The following is a 21,155-nucleotide window of genomic DNA, read 5'->3' on the forward strand; positions in this document are numbered from 1 at the left end:
AATATGAGATGAAAGGTTATCTCGGATCATAATATTTTTCCCTTCCAATCTTTTCACATGAGGCAAAAATGTCAATTCAAACTGATCTGTGAAAATTTGAGAATCAAACCGCCTGTGTTTGCTACGAGCATATCGAGTTCCCTGGCTGAAGCAGATCTTTTCACAACACAGAGGTCCTTTAGGACCGCCTGCTCGTCAAGTATCCCTCACTGCATGCACTGTTATATTATGATTTGAAGCAAGGTTATGATTAAATAAAGTGTTATAATAATCGTAATATAGTTAAAATGAAATGCCAGATAGTTTATCGATAGAACATGAAATAAATAGTACTTTTCTGTTAACTTGAACCTTCCGCAAAGAATGCCTCATCTCGCAATTAACTTTAATAAAATTCCCATTGTAACCTCGATTGTAATATGAAAATATAATATTTGGGCGCCTTTATAAAGTGTATATTTTACAAATAGAAATGAACAATGAAATAAAAACATTGCATATATTTGTTAAAAAAAGTGTTATTTAATTATACAACACAATTAGGTAAAACATTTAAATTTTGAAATGATACAGAAAAATAAAAAAATAATACAACGATGAGATATATTCGGTTGGTACAGTGGTAATAGAGACTAATTGGTTTTAAATAGTACTTAACTTTAATTTAGGTTGAATGCTGCGTACTCAGCTTGGCTGGAACTCTGGTTTGCTAACTTGTCCCTGTCCGAAAGGGGATCATCAAAATGGCGTAGAACTGTTATTTAAAGTTAAACCGGGAGACATCCGTCTTGTATTGATTCTAATCTTGGAGTGTAGATGTTTCGTGGGCGGAAATAGTGGTTTGGTCCTGACCCCTTCCACATAAAAATTATTGCATCATCCAAAACTTTTTGATTTCTTATTGGTTGATTGTTATAACGGTTATTGTTTTAAGCAGGGTTGACACTCATTATCAACAAGGATGTGTCGAAATTATTATTATTTGTTAATTAATTAACGGTATTTATTTAAAGTTGCATTAAAAAAGATGTAGAAATGTCACATGAAATGTAACATGACAGCACTCACTTCGATAAACAACATGGAGGGAGAAGAACTCCATCAGCTGATCCACACATCATAATTGATGTTGCAGATTCTTCCCCTTCTGTATAATGCGAGCTTCTTACTTGGGTCGTCGCACATTGCTTTTGTCATAATTAAAAATGTCGGAAGATTTTCAAAATAATTATTTATTGTCTCACGAGACAGTGCTACGAGACGACTTTAAATTGGCGGCTAGTCGCTGCGATGCCTCGGATGTATGTCTCTTCAATAGAGATAAGGCCCAATTATTTCCAGGTATATCATTTGTAAAAACAGGTACTGATCTACCTTGCTGTTCTAAATAATATTTCACGAACATTATTGTAAATCTTGAATATTTAAGGGAAATTCCCAGTCGCCGGTAGCTGCTTCTATGAGTGCATTTTCTTCTGTTTCTGTAAAAATTGTAACACCCTGAACTATCCTTGTGTGTTCTCCATTTAATTTATTGTGGAGAGTTCCAAAAGAAATTTTATACTGCTGAGAAGCTGCCTTGATAAACAAAGTTTTGTTTTTTATCTCTAAAGCTGCTTCTTCCGATGTGTCATTCGTGTATTTTTCGTAAGCTCTCGAACCTAGTTTTCTTTTATACTGTCGCACCATCTTATTCTGGAATTAAAAACATGGAAATTATGAAAATTTTCACAAGAATATCCTTAAAATTTAGCGACTACATCATCTTCAGTGTAGGTATTAAATGTGGGGGCGACTTTGATACCCCGTATCAATGACGCCCCCAATGATGACAACCTAAATCAGCATGTTACACAAAAGTGTACATGATAATAAATGTAACATCAATAAATTTGAATTTCAAATATTATGAAAAAGAAATAGTAATACCACACATACATACATTCATAGGTACATTGGATTAATATGACTATACTCATATTAATTAATAGCTCTTCAAATAAGACACCAAATTCACGTTTACGGATTCCGATATACAACAAATCGGACGCTTAATAATTACTGTATTTGTAATTTTTTTAAATCGACTGGTTACTTATAATCCTACCGTTATGGTGGGAACTGTGTTGCCAATTTCAAAAACATGTTCAAAGTATCAAAGTAACTCTTAACGCCCCATTTGACAGTACATTACACATGTATCGTATGTAAACGTTTCATGAAATCATGTTATATAATATTGTTATGCTGTTTTACAATATATTATATCTGAACACACCGTGATACAATTTATTTTTTGCATTTGATTGATTCTAGTGCATCGGGCGGGCATCGGTAGAGGTCTCTTATAATGAGGATAAACAAACCACTTCATTAATAATTATTACAGTTTAAATTACAATTTCATTTTACGGATGACACACTAAAAGAACACCTGTGTAACACCAACTAAATTTCTTATTTTTGCTAAATCCCAAAATCACATGCACAGATTGTCACTTCAGATAACACAGTGGAGTTATTTTCATTTATTCCCTTCCTCTGCCGAGTCACGTTCTCGTTTCATCATCAAAATTCTCACCATCACTCTATTGTTTGTTCGCGTCATCATTCTGTAACCTCAAGTCATGACGTGACATCCCCCCGACCGTACTGACCGGACTAACATTGCGGAACGTTGTGATTGTGTCCGTTTGCAGTTAGTGGCGGCGGATTTGCTCCGCTTCATGGAGTCCAACGGGCGTTTCAGTCCGCTAATTCTGCACAGCTTCTCCATAGGCGGTTACCTCTGGGGCGAGCTGCTCTTCCACGCGTCCAAAGACAAAGAGAGGTTGGTCACACTCACCCCGTCACACATTGACAGCTTCTGCAAAATCGCCCGACCCACCCTTTGCCCCCTCCATTTTGGACCGGCATCGGTCGCCTCTGATGATTTCCTGTCGTATCACCGTATTAGCCGGTTCTGTTAGACATAATGAATGTGCGGCAGGGGTGTCCTGTTAACAGTTGTTGAAAAACTCGCACACTATTACACATCATTAAATGTACTCCATGCCCTTGATACATGATGACACATGAATGATATATTAAAATTTATATTTTTTAAATTAAAATAAGAATAAGTAGGTACGTTTTTAAGGAATTTATCGAAACGACATGTTAATGTTAAAATATTCATAAAATACAATGTTATTAGTATATCCAATATATTTAATATTCATAAATGCATATTGATTGTTTAAAATGAAATTTATCAGTAAAATGTATTAAATTGTAGATTTTGCTATAAGCTCTAATATACCTAATACCCTCCACCTTAAGAGATATTTCCAATTTCGTATGAAATCATAATATACAATTCAATTAAGTGCAGGTCGATCGGTGTCATTCATTCGGTGGTATCAGTGTAGTATTTTGATACTGGAAAGAAGACGCCTTGCCATTTGACCGTTAATTGTCATGCAAATTTTATATCTATAAATGGATTACATTAGCTGATGTGGTATTTTGTTATGATTTGATTGCGGATTCTTAAAAACGAGCTCTCACATTTTAATTCTCTAATTTATGTGTCAGAGGTAGATGTAATATGTCATATCTCTGAAGAATGTTATGATACGATACTGGATTATATTATCAGAGTGCGGCCGAGTTTTAAAAAAATCCTTCCGTTTAGTGACCGCCGCTTTGTTTTAGCTTTCAGCTTATGTTCCAGCCGGCGGAGAAGTGCAACAGACCGTCCGTAATAAAACTAACAAAAGCTGCCATAATAAAGATGATGTCACGGTCTTACTGTGGTTTTGTTTGTTGTTCTGATTTTGCAGCTAGTGGCGGCGGACCTCCTGCGCTTCCTCGAGTCCAACGGCTCCCCCTCCCCCTTCCCGATGGTGCTCCACGGCTTCTCGGTCGGGGGTTACATGTGGGGAGAGGTTTGCATGCTCGCTTCCACTGATAAGACTAAGTAAGCGAGCCCACTTTTCACCGGCCGCCTCGCATTCGATTCGGCGGCGACTTCATTTACATATTTACATTCGCACTGAATTACGACTGCATTTTTATAAAATAAAATCAGTCCATCATGTTTTATTCATTATGAATGACCGGCCTGCCTGCTATAAATGCGATGACACATCATAGATAATTGGATGTGCGCTTTTTGAAAAAAATTTATAGTCGACAGCTTTGTGACAGTTACCGAAGGCGACGTGATGTCATATGAAGTAAGCTTTTATAATGGCCGATGGCTACCGCTACCCTACATCATAATTCTGATGTTCTTTTCTTAATATATAATAATAGAATCATTGCACGATTGAGGTGTCTATTTCCAAATATTAATGTCACATTTCACAGAAAATTTTAATGTCGGTTTCTTTTTTCTATCATATTGTATCTTCAAATGAAATCAATATGCCCATTTTATTTAACCGATGAACCCTTAATTGCAATAAATAGAAGCGAAATAAAATTAGACATGGATAAACATATCAGTATTCGTTTATATTTTTAATCATCATTGTAATTGTAATCATTAAGTTTTGAAACATTTCTTTTCAGATGCTTTTGACTGGTTTCAGAAAATAGATCATTACATTTTGTATGAAATTACGTAGAATATGTACATATGTATTTTTGTTGGATTTTGACTGTGTTTTTGGAAATAGACGCCTTTAATTAAAATATGTTTTCCATTAACTTTGGTGTTATAATCGTGAGTTTTCATCACGCATACAAAGTTTTTATCCACTATGACATTATGAATGATATCTATGGAACTTCATAATATTTTGTATCGCGGTCTTTTTATATATATCCATTCACCGTGGAGCAGAAATTGATGCACTGAGCTCCCGGTCGGTAGATCGTGGGTTCGAATCCTGCAGCTTGAGATCGCCGCTCATGATTTATTCAAGTAAAAAAATGTCTTAATATTCTCTCGACCGGAGGCATGTCAATATGCTATAACTCGGAGCAGAATCGGTGATCTACCTTTTTTATGTTTACACATTTAACATCAGTAGGTCAGGCGGCATTTTGTGGCAGGAGACTGGAGTGTGACTCTGTCGATTAAAACAACATGAAATTTGTTGTAAGAGATTCTGCTTTGACATTTGTAGGTGAAAGTGTTCAGTGTACACTATTTATATTGGATCTCCACAGCCTACCTCCATCCTTTGCCATTATGATAACATTAAGAAAAAAAATCGGTGTGCATATTATGTCTTTACAATAAATTAATTTTTACATTGTTTTATTGAAGAAAATACTGAACTTGCGCCTGTATATAATATTACTGATAGTGATAGGTATTCAACGTGAATAATTCTATCTTTTTCTGATATTTCCTGAGACGTATTTCATACATAATAGATTGAATAAACTACATACATAAAACTACAGAAAAATTTACACCCACTCAGTAATCCATTACATACTATTTAAATTCTAAATAGCGTTTATCCATGAGATATTAACTGGTGTGCACATAACCTCACTCATCAATCAATATTGTGGCCGTATTATTAAAAATCATACATAATATTTTTAGCACTCTTGGGATATTAATAAATTGCCAAAATATATTATGACTACCTATAATTTTGTAATACGTGTTACGGTAGGAGTAGAATCTCGATTATCTAGACTGATCGATTCGACGCCCACGGTGGCCGCTGCGGCTTAAGCGTTGGACTATAACGCCGTGAGTCCCAGGTTCGAATCCTGGGTCTGGCAAGTACACATATTGTTTTTAAATTTGTGTGTGTCAGGGTATGGACCTAATAGGTTGAGCAAGTGGCTGACATCCATTTCTCGTAAAAAACAAAATCTGTCAATACAAACCTCTACTCTGTGCCCATATGATCGAATGTGGTCGAAAGAAGAAGAAGATCGAGGAGAGGATGAAGACAACAAATCCGGATGATCAAAAACTCATACTATTACAATATTTTGGAAAATTTAACTTTTTTCATTAAGTACATATTTTTTTAAATCATACATTTTTCTTATACTATTAAAACGCCAAACTTAATATGACCATGTATAAATCCAGGTAATTGAGGTTCTACTGTATGTGTAAATACATTGTACCAAAATGGTAAATGAGACCCTTCAAATTATATTAGAAGACAGTCCATCATCAATGCTTTGGTAAAGTAATTTTTACCATTTCGTATAAGCCTTATCTGTCTTCGAGGTGTGAGGAAGACTGCCGATTGCGAAATTAACCCATGAAATTGTGTCGCCAGATACCAGCCGGTGTTGGATAAAATAGCCGCTCAGATCTGGGACAGCGCTGCGGACATCAGCGAAATCCAAATCGGAGTGCCCAAAGCCGTGTTTCCCAAGAATCAAGTCATGCAAAATACTCTCTATAAATATATCGGGTAAGTCAACGCCCGTTGATATGTCCTCATTTCAAAATGTGAGTTAAGGGAATCTGTATTTTTTTCCAGTCGATCTCGAAAATCAACAAAATTTGTTTTAACTGAAGAATATGAAGAAGGAGCCTTATACGTCATCATATTTTCTGATTCGACATTTGAATGCATTTATCAAACAAATGATTACACAGTTAAGTTGATATACTTCATAGACATTTTACGATTGAGCCGACCCCAAATAAAACAATGGCTGCCAATATTCAGCGTCTTTGCACTTTATAGTTCTCCTTCGTGCAGTTATAAATGACTTTACAGATTTTTTCATAGAGGTAAATAATAATGCCAAATCTGCTTATATAGGGGTAACTTCATCCCACATTGGTTACTCACTCCTTCTGGTATAGAGGAAGGTACGAGCCGACGACACAATGGCACTCTTTATGAGCCAATCCACCTCAACTGGTGTCAATGTGCCCTCTGCCCACTAGGAGCCGCCGGCCACTCATTGACTGCCAAGTTTTCAGTGTGTAGAAAAAATGATTCAAGCGGATTATTCATACAAAAGGATAAATGCCATTGTATTTATCAAGAAATTATATCTTCAGTTTAATGATGGTAATGATAAAATTTAAATATTTATATTGGATTAGTATATTTCCAAAAAAGTTTTTTCGAAACAGCAGGCAACCTTACCGTTAACCGCCGAGTCATCTTTTTATGAGTGAGAATTATTTATTGAATATAATAATTGTACATTGTAGTGATGACTTCAGCCATAAAATGTGACTAAAATGTTATAATGTATGAAGTTTGGTAAAGTTATACAAGCATATTGATATAAAAAATATTCATTTATTCATTATTCATAGTAAAAGTAAATAAACACAAAATTAACAATGCTCTGATATTGTTAAGCCTTATGCTCGCTCAACAAAAAGCGTTTACGTCAAGAGAATTTCACTGGAGTCAGGGAAGAACAAACGTTCGCTCGCTTGGTCTAAATGCAGCTTTAGACTATCATTCTATGCAGTGGTGATTTTCTTTGACGCAAATGACCTGGTTTTTTTATACGTAACCCTTGCCCCAGTATAATCGGGCATTGTCTTTAAGCAGTTGCATAGTAGCGGGTTTGCATCTAACCATATTTTGATAGCTTTTTTTCGATGCAATGCTGTCATTACCAATTTAATGTAGAATTTGCTATGAACAAAACAAAATTGTGGTTTAAGTGAAATTTGTAAAAACACTAGTTAACTTCTTCGCAATTAGATCTTGCACACATAACTTGGTGGTCAGCGACACGGGCGTGGGTTCGAATCCAGAATAAGATTTGATCATTAGCAAAAATGTCTTTGCAAAATAATCATTGACAAAGTGAAATGATAATTAATTTGAGATTTCGTTCCCTGGCAGTTATCACTTGAAGACGTTCCACGAGGCTGCAACAGTGCACTACATGAGGTCCAGCCAGCAGTTCCACAGGAATCTATGCCGCGCCCCCGCACTCTTCCTGCTCAGCAAATCCGACCCCGTGGGTGCCGAGACTTCGAACCGGAGAGTGCACGACTCCTGGAAGAGTATGGGAATCAAGGTGCATCTTTTTTCTCATTTGACTTACCGCACGATGAATCAGCGACGCTACGCGAGCTAGCATAGCAGTGTTTGACCGACCTTCTTTCTGCTGCAAGGGGCGCAGACAGTGGAAGACTCAGGGATGAAGTTTATTCCATTGCCAATAGTGTTTGGCGACAAAAGCTTGAGATGTAAAATTTCAATTCTATAGTAAAACAATTTGTCAAATAATAAGAGATGGAAATGAAAGACCTTTTCTGTCTTTATCCGACCTTGCCCATCAGGAAACAATCTTATCTTTGTCACAATTATGTCCCCGTGTCTGCGTCTGCAAGGAAAATGAGTGCATCCATCATTTCTCAATGTTAACCGTATTGAATTGTATCAATCTATCTTCTCAAAATCAATATTTTTAAATAGATGGTGTTGAAATCATCCTGAAATTGCCTCATTTGAGTAGATGTGCTGCTTAAGTGTCCCGGGGGTGGGGATGAATGAAGAAATTTTCGATCAAACCGAGTCTGCAACCTCCCCTCCCAAATTGTATCATTCTATGATTATACTAATGGACATTTTTGTTTTAGACGACGTGGAAGTGCTGGGACAAATCTCCACATGTCCAGCATTATATGCATCACCCCAAAGAGTATGTGGCAGCGCTGAGAGAGCATCTGGAAGCCCAGGAACTATTGGCGCACCCCGACAAGATCAGTTTGAGGGTCTGAAGAACCACATTTCTACTTTACCGTCTGCCAATCTATGCCGAGAGGAACACACGACTGATAGATGAAAACGACTACTTATTTCACATTAGTCATTTCAGAATAATAAAGGAACGAAACGTTATAAAAATGATATCACCTGCATTTTTTTTTTGGTTTTCTTTTATCCTGTTATAGGTATAGAAAAACTGTCGGCAGGGAATTTCCATAATTAAGTTTGTAATCCCCATTCATTTTCAGCCTAAAAAGTAAAATATCGACGATTTCATATTGAAAATGACTCATGACAGTTTATTGTATAATGTATGTGAATGTATTTAGGAAGCAGACGACCCGCCCTCTATGATTTATTTATATCGGCATTCTCAGAATAACACTATATTTAAATATAATATAACACTGTTGACCTTGTTGATTTGAATTCTGTTTGATTTTTTTGAGTCAGCTTTGTAGATGCGTATAAATCAAAGTGCTAAATTTAGCTCGGTATATCCGATAAGGAGCTCGTTATAAAAGTGAATAAATGTATGGAGAAAATCATAAATTAAAATGTCAACGAATGTTTCCTCATTACATCCGAGATCTCGCTATATCCGCGATCGTAATAACCGAATTCGACTGTAATTACATAAATTCCTGGCACGTGGCATCTGTCAAAATAAATGTGGAACAAGAATTTTATTTAAATCGATCGCGATATAACGAATTCGCACTCGCCAAGGTCGCGATGAACGAGGGTTACCTGTTGTACTCGTATGTACATAGTTACATTGCAACAAATCTGGAATTAGTAAAAACATGTGCCTAATATTTTTCTTGTTTCTCTGTAATACGTATTTGAACAATTATTAAGTCACATTGCGTGTATTATGTTTTGTGAAGCTATTTTAAGTAGGTAATTATAATATTTCATTATGTAAGGCTGGCTTTTTAAGGAATGTGTTCGCTTATTGAACGGTGGTGTGTAGTGTTTTGGAAAATGATATTAAGAAATAATGTATTTTTATAATGACAAATATAATGTATATAAAGATAAAAAACAAAAATTGTGTTTAATTCAATACTTCAAGTTAACCTGGTTCAAGAGTAAATATATCGTACTGATAAATCTTACTATATGACATGTATTATCTGAGCATATAAAATTGTCATAAGTGAAGTTGGTTCTTAACATGTCTTCACTATAATAAATATGTCAGACAGCGATCAACCAATTTGTAGATTTAACATAATTTATTTTATCATTTTGTAAAATGGTATCCTGCAATAGGTTTCTACCAACTAAATGCCAAAATATAAAATTTCTCTTATCTCCCATTCTATCTTTGGTGAGGCAGTTATCTTTTCAAAGTTATGGGCTCCATCCCCAGCCGGGTGGAAATATATAAATGGCCGCACATCCGTTTGTGATCATGCCAAACAGTACTTTTTTGATATAAGTAAATAATTTTGTGAAACATTCAACTAAAAAATTAAAAATTCTGTACTAAATATTCTGCTGTCCTGTACCTACTGATGATTTTATATGGATATGTTGATATTATAAAAGTCTATACATTGAAAAACACATTTTGATATAAGTACACACCTATTACTGATTTACTTATTTTTATTCATGTCTTCGAATAAAACAAATGAAAGATCATTTTCATATTAAGTAATTTATTTAAATACAAAAATAATTTAAGAAAACAAAATTGAATGAAACTCAATATTAACTCTCCAATCTTTTATTTTGCTTGTGTTTATTCCTCTTGACTGCTTTATTACCCGCCACAGATTTCTACGTAACCTGAAATTTCATTCCTGTTTTCTTAGAGGGATCTTTTTTATTGTCTGATCTTTCGATGAGGTCAACTTTGACAAATCGGCTGCCCTTTTTTATAGCGGTCGGGTGAACTTTGCTGGCGGCCGTTTTATTGCGGATTTTGGATAATTTTTTTGGCATATCTTTGAATCGGCTATCTTTTTTCATGATTGTTTTATTTATTGATTTCATATTATTTTTAAATTCACTGGTCAAACTGGATACATTCCATTCACCATTATCCGCAGGTGATGTTGTAGATGTTCTGGTACTTTCTTCCAAATTAAAAACACGCTGCTTCATCTCTTGCATCTTTTTTATTTTTTCTTTCTTCGCTTCCAATCGATGTTGTCTTATTTTCCTTAAAAATCTACAAAGAAAATTAATTTTATTTTTTGATGACTGAAATCCAGCCGATGGTGTCATCACTTATTATATTACCATGGCATACATTTCGGAATATATGATATTGAGGGCTGGTGGTAAAAGCAGTGGACAACAAATAATTACAAAAAATTGCTTCTGACAGAATCAACAGGTATAAATAAATCATAGTAAAAAGTGAAAGAAGCGGTATGTATCATGTAATCAAATTTAAATGTTACTTTCTTTCTACAAAGGTTTGTTTGTTGTTTGAAAGTGTACTACATACGTATGTACATACCTTGAAAATCTACTTATTTAATGGGTGAGAAGACAAAGGCAAAAGGTTAGATTTACATGTTTCTGTGAGAAATAATTTAATTTAATAATTAATCTAATTTAACAAAAATTATATTATCTATATTTTAGAGTTCTCAATTTTAGATCATTTGTATATTAAACCATTTCGAAATATTAGAAAATCACTATTTCCCCTGTCATTAGGATCTTATAACACCCCTAAAGTGAGGAGATAAGTTAACTCACATTATAAAGATTGACTTTTAAACCCATGGGTCTGAGTGCTGGATTCAAACACATTGAAAAATGTTAATTTGACTCAGTCCTGGGATAAGAAACTGCAACCCACGGAATAGAGGTGAGTTTTCTAGCCTCTACTCGGCTGCAAACGGATTGGGTTGAATAATTCCTGTTAAAAAATAATATTGTAGTCGTGAAAAGTACCTGGCCTCCATGACATCAGGATTTAGTCCTTTCAACAACCAGTCCTTTCGTCTATAATTTTTAGCTCTTTCATCGAAGTCTTCATTGTCTAATGTTATTTCAGCTTCTCGTTTTGTTACAGAAACCTGCGTAAAAATCTTGGCAGCTTCCTTGTCTGAAATTAAACCGACAACAGATACATAATATTATGAGCTTAACACTGCGGGGCAGCCGCAGCGGTCATTTGGTTTGAGATGATACAATGTTACGAGTGATCAACATAAAAACTAAACTGCTTACTTAAGACTTTATTATGCTTTGTTTGAACAGATCGGTGGGCATTCAATCTCGCCTGACCTTTCAGTGATTCAGTCGCATTGCTTTGTTTGCACAGGCAGCTCAGGCTTGCTTGGCATCTCGTATCACGAATTTTTATAAGTCGCAACAAAAATGAAAATGTAAGTTTTTGCTAAATAAATTATATATCCTGCATTTATCGGTTTTTTTTAGGGTCCCTTGAAAATCGTAGAATCGAGGTTTCACTGTATCTAATAAAGTCATCTATTTCGGCGTTGAACTAGATAATAATATGTTAAAATTGCCTATGATGCCATTTTTATAAGGAAAAGTGTAGTAATCAGTGGATCTCTTTTAAGTGGGCAGTGCGTTGTCAATCACAAAGGCCTACCGGACAACATCAACGGACATGCTCCTTGTCTTGGCTTGGGTCCTCCCTCACGTTGTGTACAAATTATGTTCTCTATTCAATTGAAAACCTTTGATGTTGCTAGCTTAGTTAATCAGTTTATGTGTAATGGTGTGTAATTTTTCTAGCCTGCATTTTCAATATGATGAAAAAGAATAAAAAAACCTGTCATGTTCATCGACAATATGTATGTATTAATAATGTAAGTAAAAAATTTGTGAGACTCACCGTCGATCTTATATTCGGTGAGCTTAGCGTTGATTTTATCTTCGATGGCACCTAAGCACAGCAAATCGTATGGAGTGATGAGTGATATTGCCAATCCGGATCGTCCGGCCCTCGCAGTTCGCCCAACTCTGAAATCGAAATCTTTCATTTGACAAATGCACCGATGCGCTTATCTAGTTTCATTTCTTATCTAAACACCGCTTTGTTGATGTTATAATGCTTCCATTTTGGTTTACTTATACGTCTTTATACACTCCCGAAATGTCTTGAATTTGAATTGAGTGAATTTTACAGCAATTTATCAATTACAGAGATTATATAATTTAAAAAATCCTCTTAAATCCTATCCATCACCTACTTTACATTTTTCAGTCAATCTGTAATAATTGTACTATATTGTATATAGTACTCGGTATATCGCAATTATTCTCGCAAACCATTTAAAAATTAAAATGGGGCATTGACGTCCGATAAGTTTTAACCTTTATAAAATGCAAGTTTCCCCACAAATGACTACAAAAATATAATCAGACTATACCACAATGGCATCTGTCAAGACTTATAAGAGAGATTAATGTTAGTTCAATTGTTTTCTTCAAGGACACGGTAAAGTGATAAACAAAACAAAAGTTTGCTACTTTTCAAATATCGAATTAGAGCTGCCAGAATCATACATAATGTAGGTGTGTATAGAAAATTGGTGGGACATTCCTTTATGCGTAGGTATCTAAGAGCATTGGTCATAAACCATTCACTCAATATATATTCTTTCACAAGTAGAGCAATTTAATCTAGAATCAAGGGCAGATGTGATTTCTTCTAGTGCGCATAAATTACATAGAGCGAATGTGACAATGCTCTTATATCTAGCCTATTACATCGCTTTCTGTTGCTCGGCGTCGGTCCGACTGTGTCATGTTTCTATCAATACTATCGAACTTCACACTAATGAAATATTTATAGCTATGGATTAAAGCTATGTTCAAACGCCACAGTGACTTTGGAATTCAGAAGAAAAACCCTGACTCACCTGTGCACGTATTCATTCGGTTCCAACGGCATCTTATGGTTGATGACCAATTGCACAGCAGGAATGTCAAGACCGCGGCTGGCCACATTGGTAGCGATGAGAACGCGGGCCAAGCGACTTCTAAATCTGGTCAGAGCGCTCGTTCGCTCGCGCTGTTTCATATATCCGTGCAAGCAAACATTTTCAAGTCCTATGTTATTCAGTGTCATAGAAAGTAATTGGCAATCTCTGAAAACAATATTAAAACAGTCGATGACGGATTAGAACATCCGCTTGTAACTCGAACATGGAATACTTTCCATATGGCTTATATTTATTTTTCATTGTAAAGATTGTGTATCAAGATTTGAGGCTATATTTATATAAGTATTATTTATGAATAAATTTATATCAATAAATAAATAAATTTTGTGAATGTTGAGTTGGTAAATAATTCAAAAAATATATTAAAATTTCGATTTTTTTATTAATTTATCATGGGCACTTCTGAATCGATTATAACTGCTGTATGGCAAAGATGAGTTTTGGTCCAATACAATAATTAAATTACAATTATCATGTGCTATATGAGACACAGATGAATCGCGTACGTTTTCATCAACCTCAACAATCCACTGTAATATTAATAGACTCAGGTAACGGCTTATTTTGTTTTGTTACGCCAAAGAATAACTTCTAACGCGCGTACATAATTTATTTTAGCCTGGGTGGGCATACGGTATGTTTTGTCAATCTACGTTTTGGCACGAATGTTAGCACGCTTGCTCATTTAAAAACAATGGCGTAACGCACTCAACACGGTTGTGTAGAGCTTCTACATACAACGCCACAGTTGTAACTACTTTATTACATCTTTACATTTTGTTTGTTAAGTTGTTTTGTGTTGAATATAACAAAAGAAGATGCTATGAGGTATATCGAGGGCCTAAAAAGCCATTTACCAGCATTGATGATGTACAAGGCGAAACCTTGAAATCAATCTATAATATTGAAGAGTTTTATATGAACAAGTCAAAAATATACACTAATCCAATTTGAATGATTTTTCGTACAATTTACGTTTTTTATGTCAGTCCCTTCAAAAATGTTAAATGGGGTTTTCACTGTATTAATAATTCTCGATAATTCAATAGTAGCTATTTCGACTTATTTGTAGAATTATGATTCATTTTGGATTGGAAACAATTAAAATAAATGTACTATATTCAGGTGATATCTAATGAAGACGTTTACTAAAACATACTTTTTTGTGGTAGTGAATATCAAAATATTCCCATCGCTGTCTTTTATGTAAGTGCGTAAAACTTCAACAAGAAATACGTCACGAGCGTAAGCGGGACAGATGACATAACGCTGATCTAATGTTGAAACTGTCACAACGAGAGCGCTCTCTTTCCATATCAGCAGTTCCTGAAAAGGAATTTAAAAATCATGTTAAAGCGTTAAACTGACTTCGGAAAACCTTCTATTTCTATATTAAAAGATCTAAAAAATAGATGGCTCACTTTTTTATTAAACGTTAAGAGTTCGTTTTCAATTATCTGTTCCGTGATGGTGGCGGAAAATAACAATGTTTGCTTTTTGGCAGGAAGCACGTTCAGAACTTTGGTCAAATCATCATCGAATGAGCCACTCAATAATCTGCAACATTAAAATTGACATCTTATACTGCACTTACCATAAGTTTTTTGTTTTCTCATTTGTTCTAATTATTCACACAAAATCGCCAAGACGGGTACACATTTTACAATGAAAATTAAAATACACATTGCTGACAGCAACAATTCTATTCTTAACAGAGATCATGTCAGTATATTTACAGTCAAGATATCTATAATATTATGTATGTATTCTTGAAAACAGATTTATTCATTTGAAGACTTATACTAAAAAAATTGAAAGAAAGTTAGCGCTCACCTGTCAGCTTCGTCTATGACCAGATACTTGATTTTCTTGAGAGAGAAAGTGTCGCAGCCTGTTATGTGATCGGCAAGGCGTCCGGGCATAGCCACCACGACATGCGGCCGCCGCGACAAGGCCGCACCCTCCACCACCTGATCGCTTCCACCCGTCACCACGCACACGCGTAGGTTCATAGGCTGCCCCAGCACGCTGAATTGTTCTCCTATCTAAATGATCAGATATTTCAAAAACCTCAAATTTTTTATTTACAAAAGAACCGATCTTCGTAATATTCCCTTTTCACATTCAATGTTTTTAATCATGGAATCGTCACATTGTAATAGGGGTTGGCCTGTAACTGTCTCAGCAGAGTATACTGATGCCAATATGTACACTTCTATAAAATGTTGAGACGCCATATAATTGGCGCAAGTAGTTGCATGTTCAAGTCCCGCCGGGTGTCGTATTTTTTTCAAAAAAGATTTTTTTTAGTGGGTATACATGAGATGTTTTCAAATTATATATTATGCTCAATATAATAAACAGCTAACAAATCCTATCTCTAGCCTCTGATTTAGAGTTCTGGGGCTAACATAGTCAAAATGTATAGCAAATATCGAGTTGTATCCTTCCTGTTCCGTTTTACATCCACCGAACGATTGTTTAGACATCCGGAGGACGATGGCCTAGGATAGGAAGAGATGGGGGAGTCTAGGATCCGCCCTGGGGTATTATGCCACTTAATGAACTTAAGTTAATGCAATTATTATAAGTTAAAGAATCGAATTGTGGATAGTTAACTATTCATGCTAATATTAATTATTGTTAAGCCATATCATGCGGAACGTATATTTACCTGGTGGGCTAATTCATGAGTCGGCGTCAAAATGAGAGCAAATATTCCATACGGATCATCAGACAAGTTCTGCAAAATCGGCAAAGCGAACGCAAATGTTTTTCCGGACCCCGTTTTCGCAGCTCCTATGCAGTCTTGTCCTTTCAAAATGCCCGGAATGCACCCCACTTGGACTGGTGTCGGAAATTTTATACCTATAATCACCAATATATACTTCCATAAACTGTTGGTAATGTTAATAAATTAATTGAGTAGGTACCATGAATTGCGACAGATCATTCAGAGTTCAATACTTTTATACTAACCGAGAGTTTCACATTGTTTAACGAGCCACGGTTTTATTTGTAATGCTTGAAACGACGAATCTCCAGAGTCTGAATCCATTTCTGAGCACACTTTGAGGTTATAGGGCCATCATCATTAAAATAACCAAATATTTTACTTGATTTGACATGAATTTTGGAGGTTAGTAAACATGCGCAATTGACAAACCAGTGTTGCCAAGTCAAAATTTGAAATTTCAGTAGAATGTGTAAAAAAAATTCAGTAGATTCGACAAAATATCAGTAGATTTCTGCTTTAGGCAAAATATTTCGCCGCGGGCCGCAGGTTCCCAATTTTTCATAGTCGGCTAGTTTTCGTTAGGAAAAATATTTCGCCGCTGGCCGCAGGATCCCAATTTTTCATGGTCGGGTTGTTTTTTTTAGGAAAAATATTTCGCCGCGGGCCGCAGATTCCCAAATTTTCGAAAATGGCTGGTTTTTTTCCCAGCTGGTGGGAGTTTTGTGGAATGAAGAAATATCAGTAGATTTCAGAAAATATCAGTAGATTCAGTATATTGCCAAAAATATAAGTAGATCTACTGAAATTTCAGTAGACATGGCAACACTGTGACAAACACTCGACAGTGCTGCCAGCTGCCCATAGATAACAGACGTATATATATATATATATATATATATATTATATTATAGATTCGTAAATTCCATACAAGAAGATCATAGATAACAGACGTATATATATATATATATATATAGATTCGTAAGTTCCATACAAGAAGATGCCCCCTATAATTGGCACCATCTATTGGCGTGACTAGAAGTTTTGACTATGACAGAACCATAGATCCGAACCCAAAAAAGTAATAAATACTTTTAATAATACTTAAAATAATTTAATACAATTTCGTTTAAATAATTGTAGATTTTATAATTATATAAATGAAATTGTGACAACAATGAATAAAAGTCGATATTTCAATTTAGATAGGTACATTTTATGAATAATAACATAAATATTTATGAGGACATAATTATGTAATAAAAATAATAGTAACGCACTCCTACCATGGAAATTATTTGTCAGCACTTCCTGTCAGATTGATGACTTCATTAATTATTTCATTTTGTGTTTCACAGTCAAAACCTCAATGATCGACAATATATTGATGTAGATTCTGAAACAATAATTTAAAAATGTACTTAAATATAAAATGACAATGGTCGCCATTTACACTTTTGTAAGAATTGTAAGAACTGTATTTCGAATGATAAATCAATGTCCAAGGAAATAGCTTCAGAAATAAGTACGATAACTAACCCTAATCACAATGAAATTCCACAAATACTTAAAGAATATCATGAGTCTCCCATAAGCGAACATTCCGGATATCACAGAACCTTAAATCGCGTACGTCTAAAGTACAAATGGACGAATATGAAAAAAGACATCAAAGATTACATTAAACAATGTGAATCTTGTCAGAAAAATAAAATCTCTCGACACCTTAAACAGACTTCAAGAACAGTTAAAATCGGTGATAAAATATATTTAATCAATAACGCCTCTAAAATAAATAAATCAAAAAAATTATCTCCTAATTTCCAAGGACCTTACGAAATTGTCAAGGTTAACAGTCCGTTAAATGTTACAATTAAGGTTCAGAATAAGTTAGTTAAGATTCACACAAATAGAATTAAGCAAGCTAATCTAGATCCCTCACAATAATCTCATTCACAGTTTTATGTTATAATTTACATTATTATAATATGTATTAATATTAAGAATTGTTTTTTTCTATATGTAATATGACTTCAGTTGTTCTATATCTATTTCTCACACAATCACAATCTATTGTTCACAACAAAATCTATTTTCGAAAACCAATGTACTAATATGATTATAATTTCTTTTAACCAAACTCATGGTATAAATTGTATACCATGAGTTTATTCTTTTGAAGGGAGATGTTATGTGCCATTCAAATTCTGTAACTGTTAGTGAGTCAGCCAGTCGAATTCGACCGGCTGAAATGAGTTCATTGTTTCTTTTACATGTTAAATCTTGTTCATTTCTTAAGTTCGTTACATCATCTTTATTGTTCCTTTTTTGGTAGTATTCCAATATATAAAACACTCTTCAGCCGGATTTCTCACAAGAAACACACATTGTGTACCTAGTAATATTCAACCTTATATTAGTATACCAGTAAAAATATATTATGTGATTTTGTGTTATTAAGCGGAAATAAAGGACAACATTAAATACAATTAATAATATCTTTTAATAATTCCAACCCATAACATAAAATTGGTAACTACCTATAAACTAATATAATAAAAGTAGACTTACCCATTATCTTATTTCTTCAGCCATCGGATTGCAAAACCTTTTTATCAATATGGTTTAAAACAGCGCTCGAAATGGAAAAGTTTACGAACCGGAGCGCTCGACAAATTTTCTGAAGATATTTACATAGTCATCAAATCGTATGTGTATTTTATAAAAAATAACTGTGTCAGATTTTCTATTCTATGGCCTATTGCTCAGACGGTCAACATATTATTTCCACGAGACGGAGCGATAATTTTACAAATTTCACGAGCCGGAACGGCGCTCCGGTGCGTTCCGTTCCATTTCGAGCCCTGGTTTAAAAACGCCGAACAGCAATATTATTCTGACACTTGACACTTGGACGACTGCTTTTGTTTTGAAAATATCATGTAGAATTGATATGAAATTTGAAAAGACTGATCGAAAGCTCGAATGTTGATAGGCTGGACCATGGGTGAGCTCTGATTGGTCATTGAAATGGCCTTGTATCATGCGAATTCGTGTGTGACCGTGCTGCCATCTATTCGGAAAACTGAGTATTTCTGATGTATTAGGTGGTCACGTTCGCTGTATGGAACTTTCACCCCCCTGCAGCTGCCCTGCCACCCAGTGTTGTCATATTTTTCTAATCTGATTATAGTACAAGGCGTAAAAATTATAGTATTTCTGTAAAAAATATAGTACAGAAACATTTTTCGGCTCGAATCCTGTAAAATTATAGTATTTTGGAATATTTGGCGTAAAATTATAGTATTTTACATTTTTTGCAGAATCAAAATTATAGTATTGTACTATAATCATAGTACGGTTGGCAGCACTGCTGCCACCACTCAAGCAGTGTTGCCAAGTCACAATTTGAAATTTCAGTAGAATGTGGAAAAAAAATTCAGTAGATTCGACAAAATATTAGTAGATTTATATTTGCGGGCCGCAGGTTACCAATTTTTCAAAGACGGCTCGTTTTTTTCCAGATGGTGGGAATTTTATGGAATGAAGAAATACCAGTAGATATCAGTAGATCTCAAAGAGATTGGACTCCTTCCACAGAGGGAGTCTTCAATCTCTTTGGTAGATCTACTGAAATTTCAGTAGACATGGCAACACTGCTGGACCAGTGCTGCCATCTTTTTGCGACCGAAATATAGTACGCGGTCCAAGATATTATAGTATTTCCGCAAAAATTATAGTACGCAATGTCACAATAATAATGTTGAAAACGCATAAGATTTTAGCTTCTCACAAGAAATTCCGAGACCCCTTTTTATTTAGGTACCTACTTACCTTTTCCTACCAAAAACGCTTACCGACGAATTCAAGAAATTTCAATTTAAACCTAAGTCAAGGGATTTTTTACGTTTATTGAGCAATTTTTTCCAGGTTCTCCAAATTTTCTTATATTGTGAAAATATAGCACTTTGCACCAATTTATAGGTAGTAAGGAAATATCGAAATTTTAGTACTTTTTACGTATTTTTTCCACTATTCAAAATTATAGTATTTTTGGCGTACTATATAATATACCTGTTCTATTTCGTACCTACATAGTGCGCAGACGAAAAATATAGTACAAATACTATAATTATAGCACGTTGGCAACACTTATAGGTACCTAGTTACAAATTTCTCAGCGATAATAGTCACTGGCTGAATGTAAATAATAAGGTTGTACTAATTAGGTACCTACCTAGGTAATGTAATGATAGGGAACTCAGAAATAATGGGAACTGAAATACCCAACCGGTAAGGCTATGCAAGCAACCGATCTAGAGTAAGGTAAACTTAAACCGCGTGTTCAGAAAACGTCACTCTAAACTTGTGCGTCGGCCTGACAACTGCTCTCAGTGCTCTCGGTTGTATGTTCATTTAAAATTGAAAATGGCAATCTGTTCAGTAAAAGGTTGTAGTAGTGATACAAATATGAAAAATAAAACAAATAGTGCAACTACATTAATTTCACAAGTAGCATATTTTTATTGTTATTTTGAATATATATGTCAATATCGTAACATGCATTAAAATTATTTTACGCGTGGTATTTGACGTTACGCGCAAACAATATTACATGTAGGTATTTGGAAAGTGAGACGCACACCATTTTATGCATATAATACGTGTGTTTTGTTTGAATAACAGGGCCGCATTTCAGACAGGGAATATTAGATAATATTTATTATAATCAGCGCTCGGAATGGACAGGAACGCACCGGAGCGCCGTTGTGGTTCGTGGAATTCCAAAATATACCGTTCCGG

At 34.8% G+C, this 21,155-nt stretch overlaps 2 protein-coding genes across 3 annotated transcripts in view; one reads left to right on the forward strand and one right to left on the reverse strand.

Annotated features, from left to right (window-relative positions):
- The window catches only part of l(2)k09913 (transmembrane protein 53-like lethal (2) k09913), a 34,952-nt gene extending 25,229 nt beyond the window's left edge, over positions 1–9,723 (forward strand). Inside the window, exons 5-8 of one of the 2 annotated variants that reach the window (XM_085940039.1) lie at positions 2,700–2,830; positions 6,249–6,386; positions 7,797–7,974; positions 8,540–9,723. In XM_085940039.1, the coding sequence (XP_085796165.1) occupies positions 2,700–2,830; positions 6,249–6,386; positions 7,797–7,974; positions 8,540–8,680 (588 nt within the window). In that variant the 3' untranslated portion in view covers positions 8,681–9,723. Of the gene's footprint in view, positions 1–2,699; positions 2,831–3,824; positions 3,962–6,248; positions 6,387–7,796; positions 7,975–8,539 lie in introns of both variants that reach the window. The other variant, XM_085940038.1, reaches the window with a different exon arrangement.
- Positions 9,724–10,319: 596 nt separating this feature from the next.
- Dbp45A (putative ATP-dependent RNA helicase Dbp45A) lies at positions 10,320–16,794 on the reverse strand. The gene is made up of 9 exons (XM_085940037.1): positions 16,598–16,794; positions 16,293–16,486; positions 15,452–15,663; positions 15,040–15,175; positions 14,778–14,944; positions 13,535–13,762; positions 12,505–12,632; positions 11,592–11,745; positions 10,320–10,854 (listed from the first exon to the last, which is right to left on the reverse strand). Exons 1-9 carry the CDS (start codon positions 16,674–16,676, stop codon positions 10,461–10,463), a joined length of 1,692 nt encoding a protein of 563 aa, XP_085796163.1. The 5' UTR covers positions 16,677–16,794; the 3' UTR covers positions 10,320–10,460.
- Positions 16,795–21,155: the final 4,361 nt, after the last annotated feature.

The sequence above is a fragment of the Rhyacophila brunnea genome, unplaced genomic scaffold (genome assembly GCF_057557595.1).
Source record: "Rhyacophila brunnea isolate RB1 unplaced genomic scaffold, BYU_Rbru_1.0 scaffold_12, whole genome shotgun sequence".
In the NCBI taxonomy this organism is placed as follows: domain Eukaryota; kingdom Metazoa; phylum Arthropoda; class Insecta; order Trichoptera; family Rhyacophilidae; genus Rhyacophila; species Rhyacophila brunnea.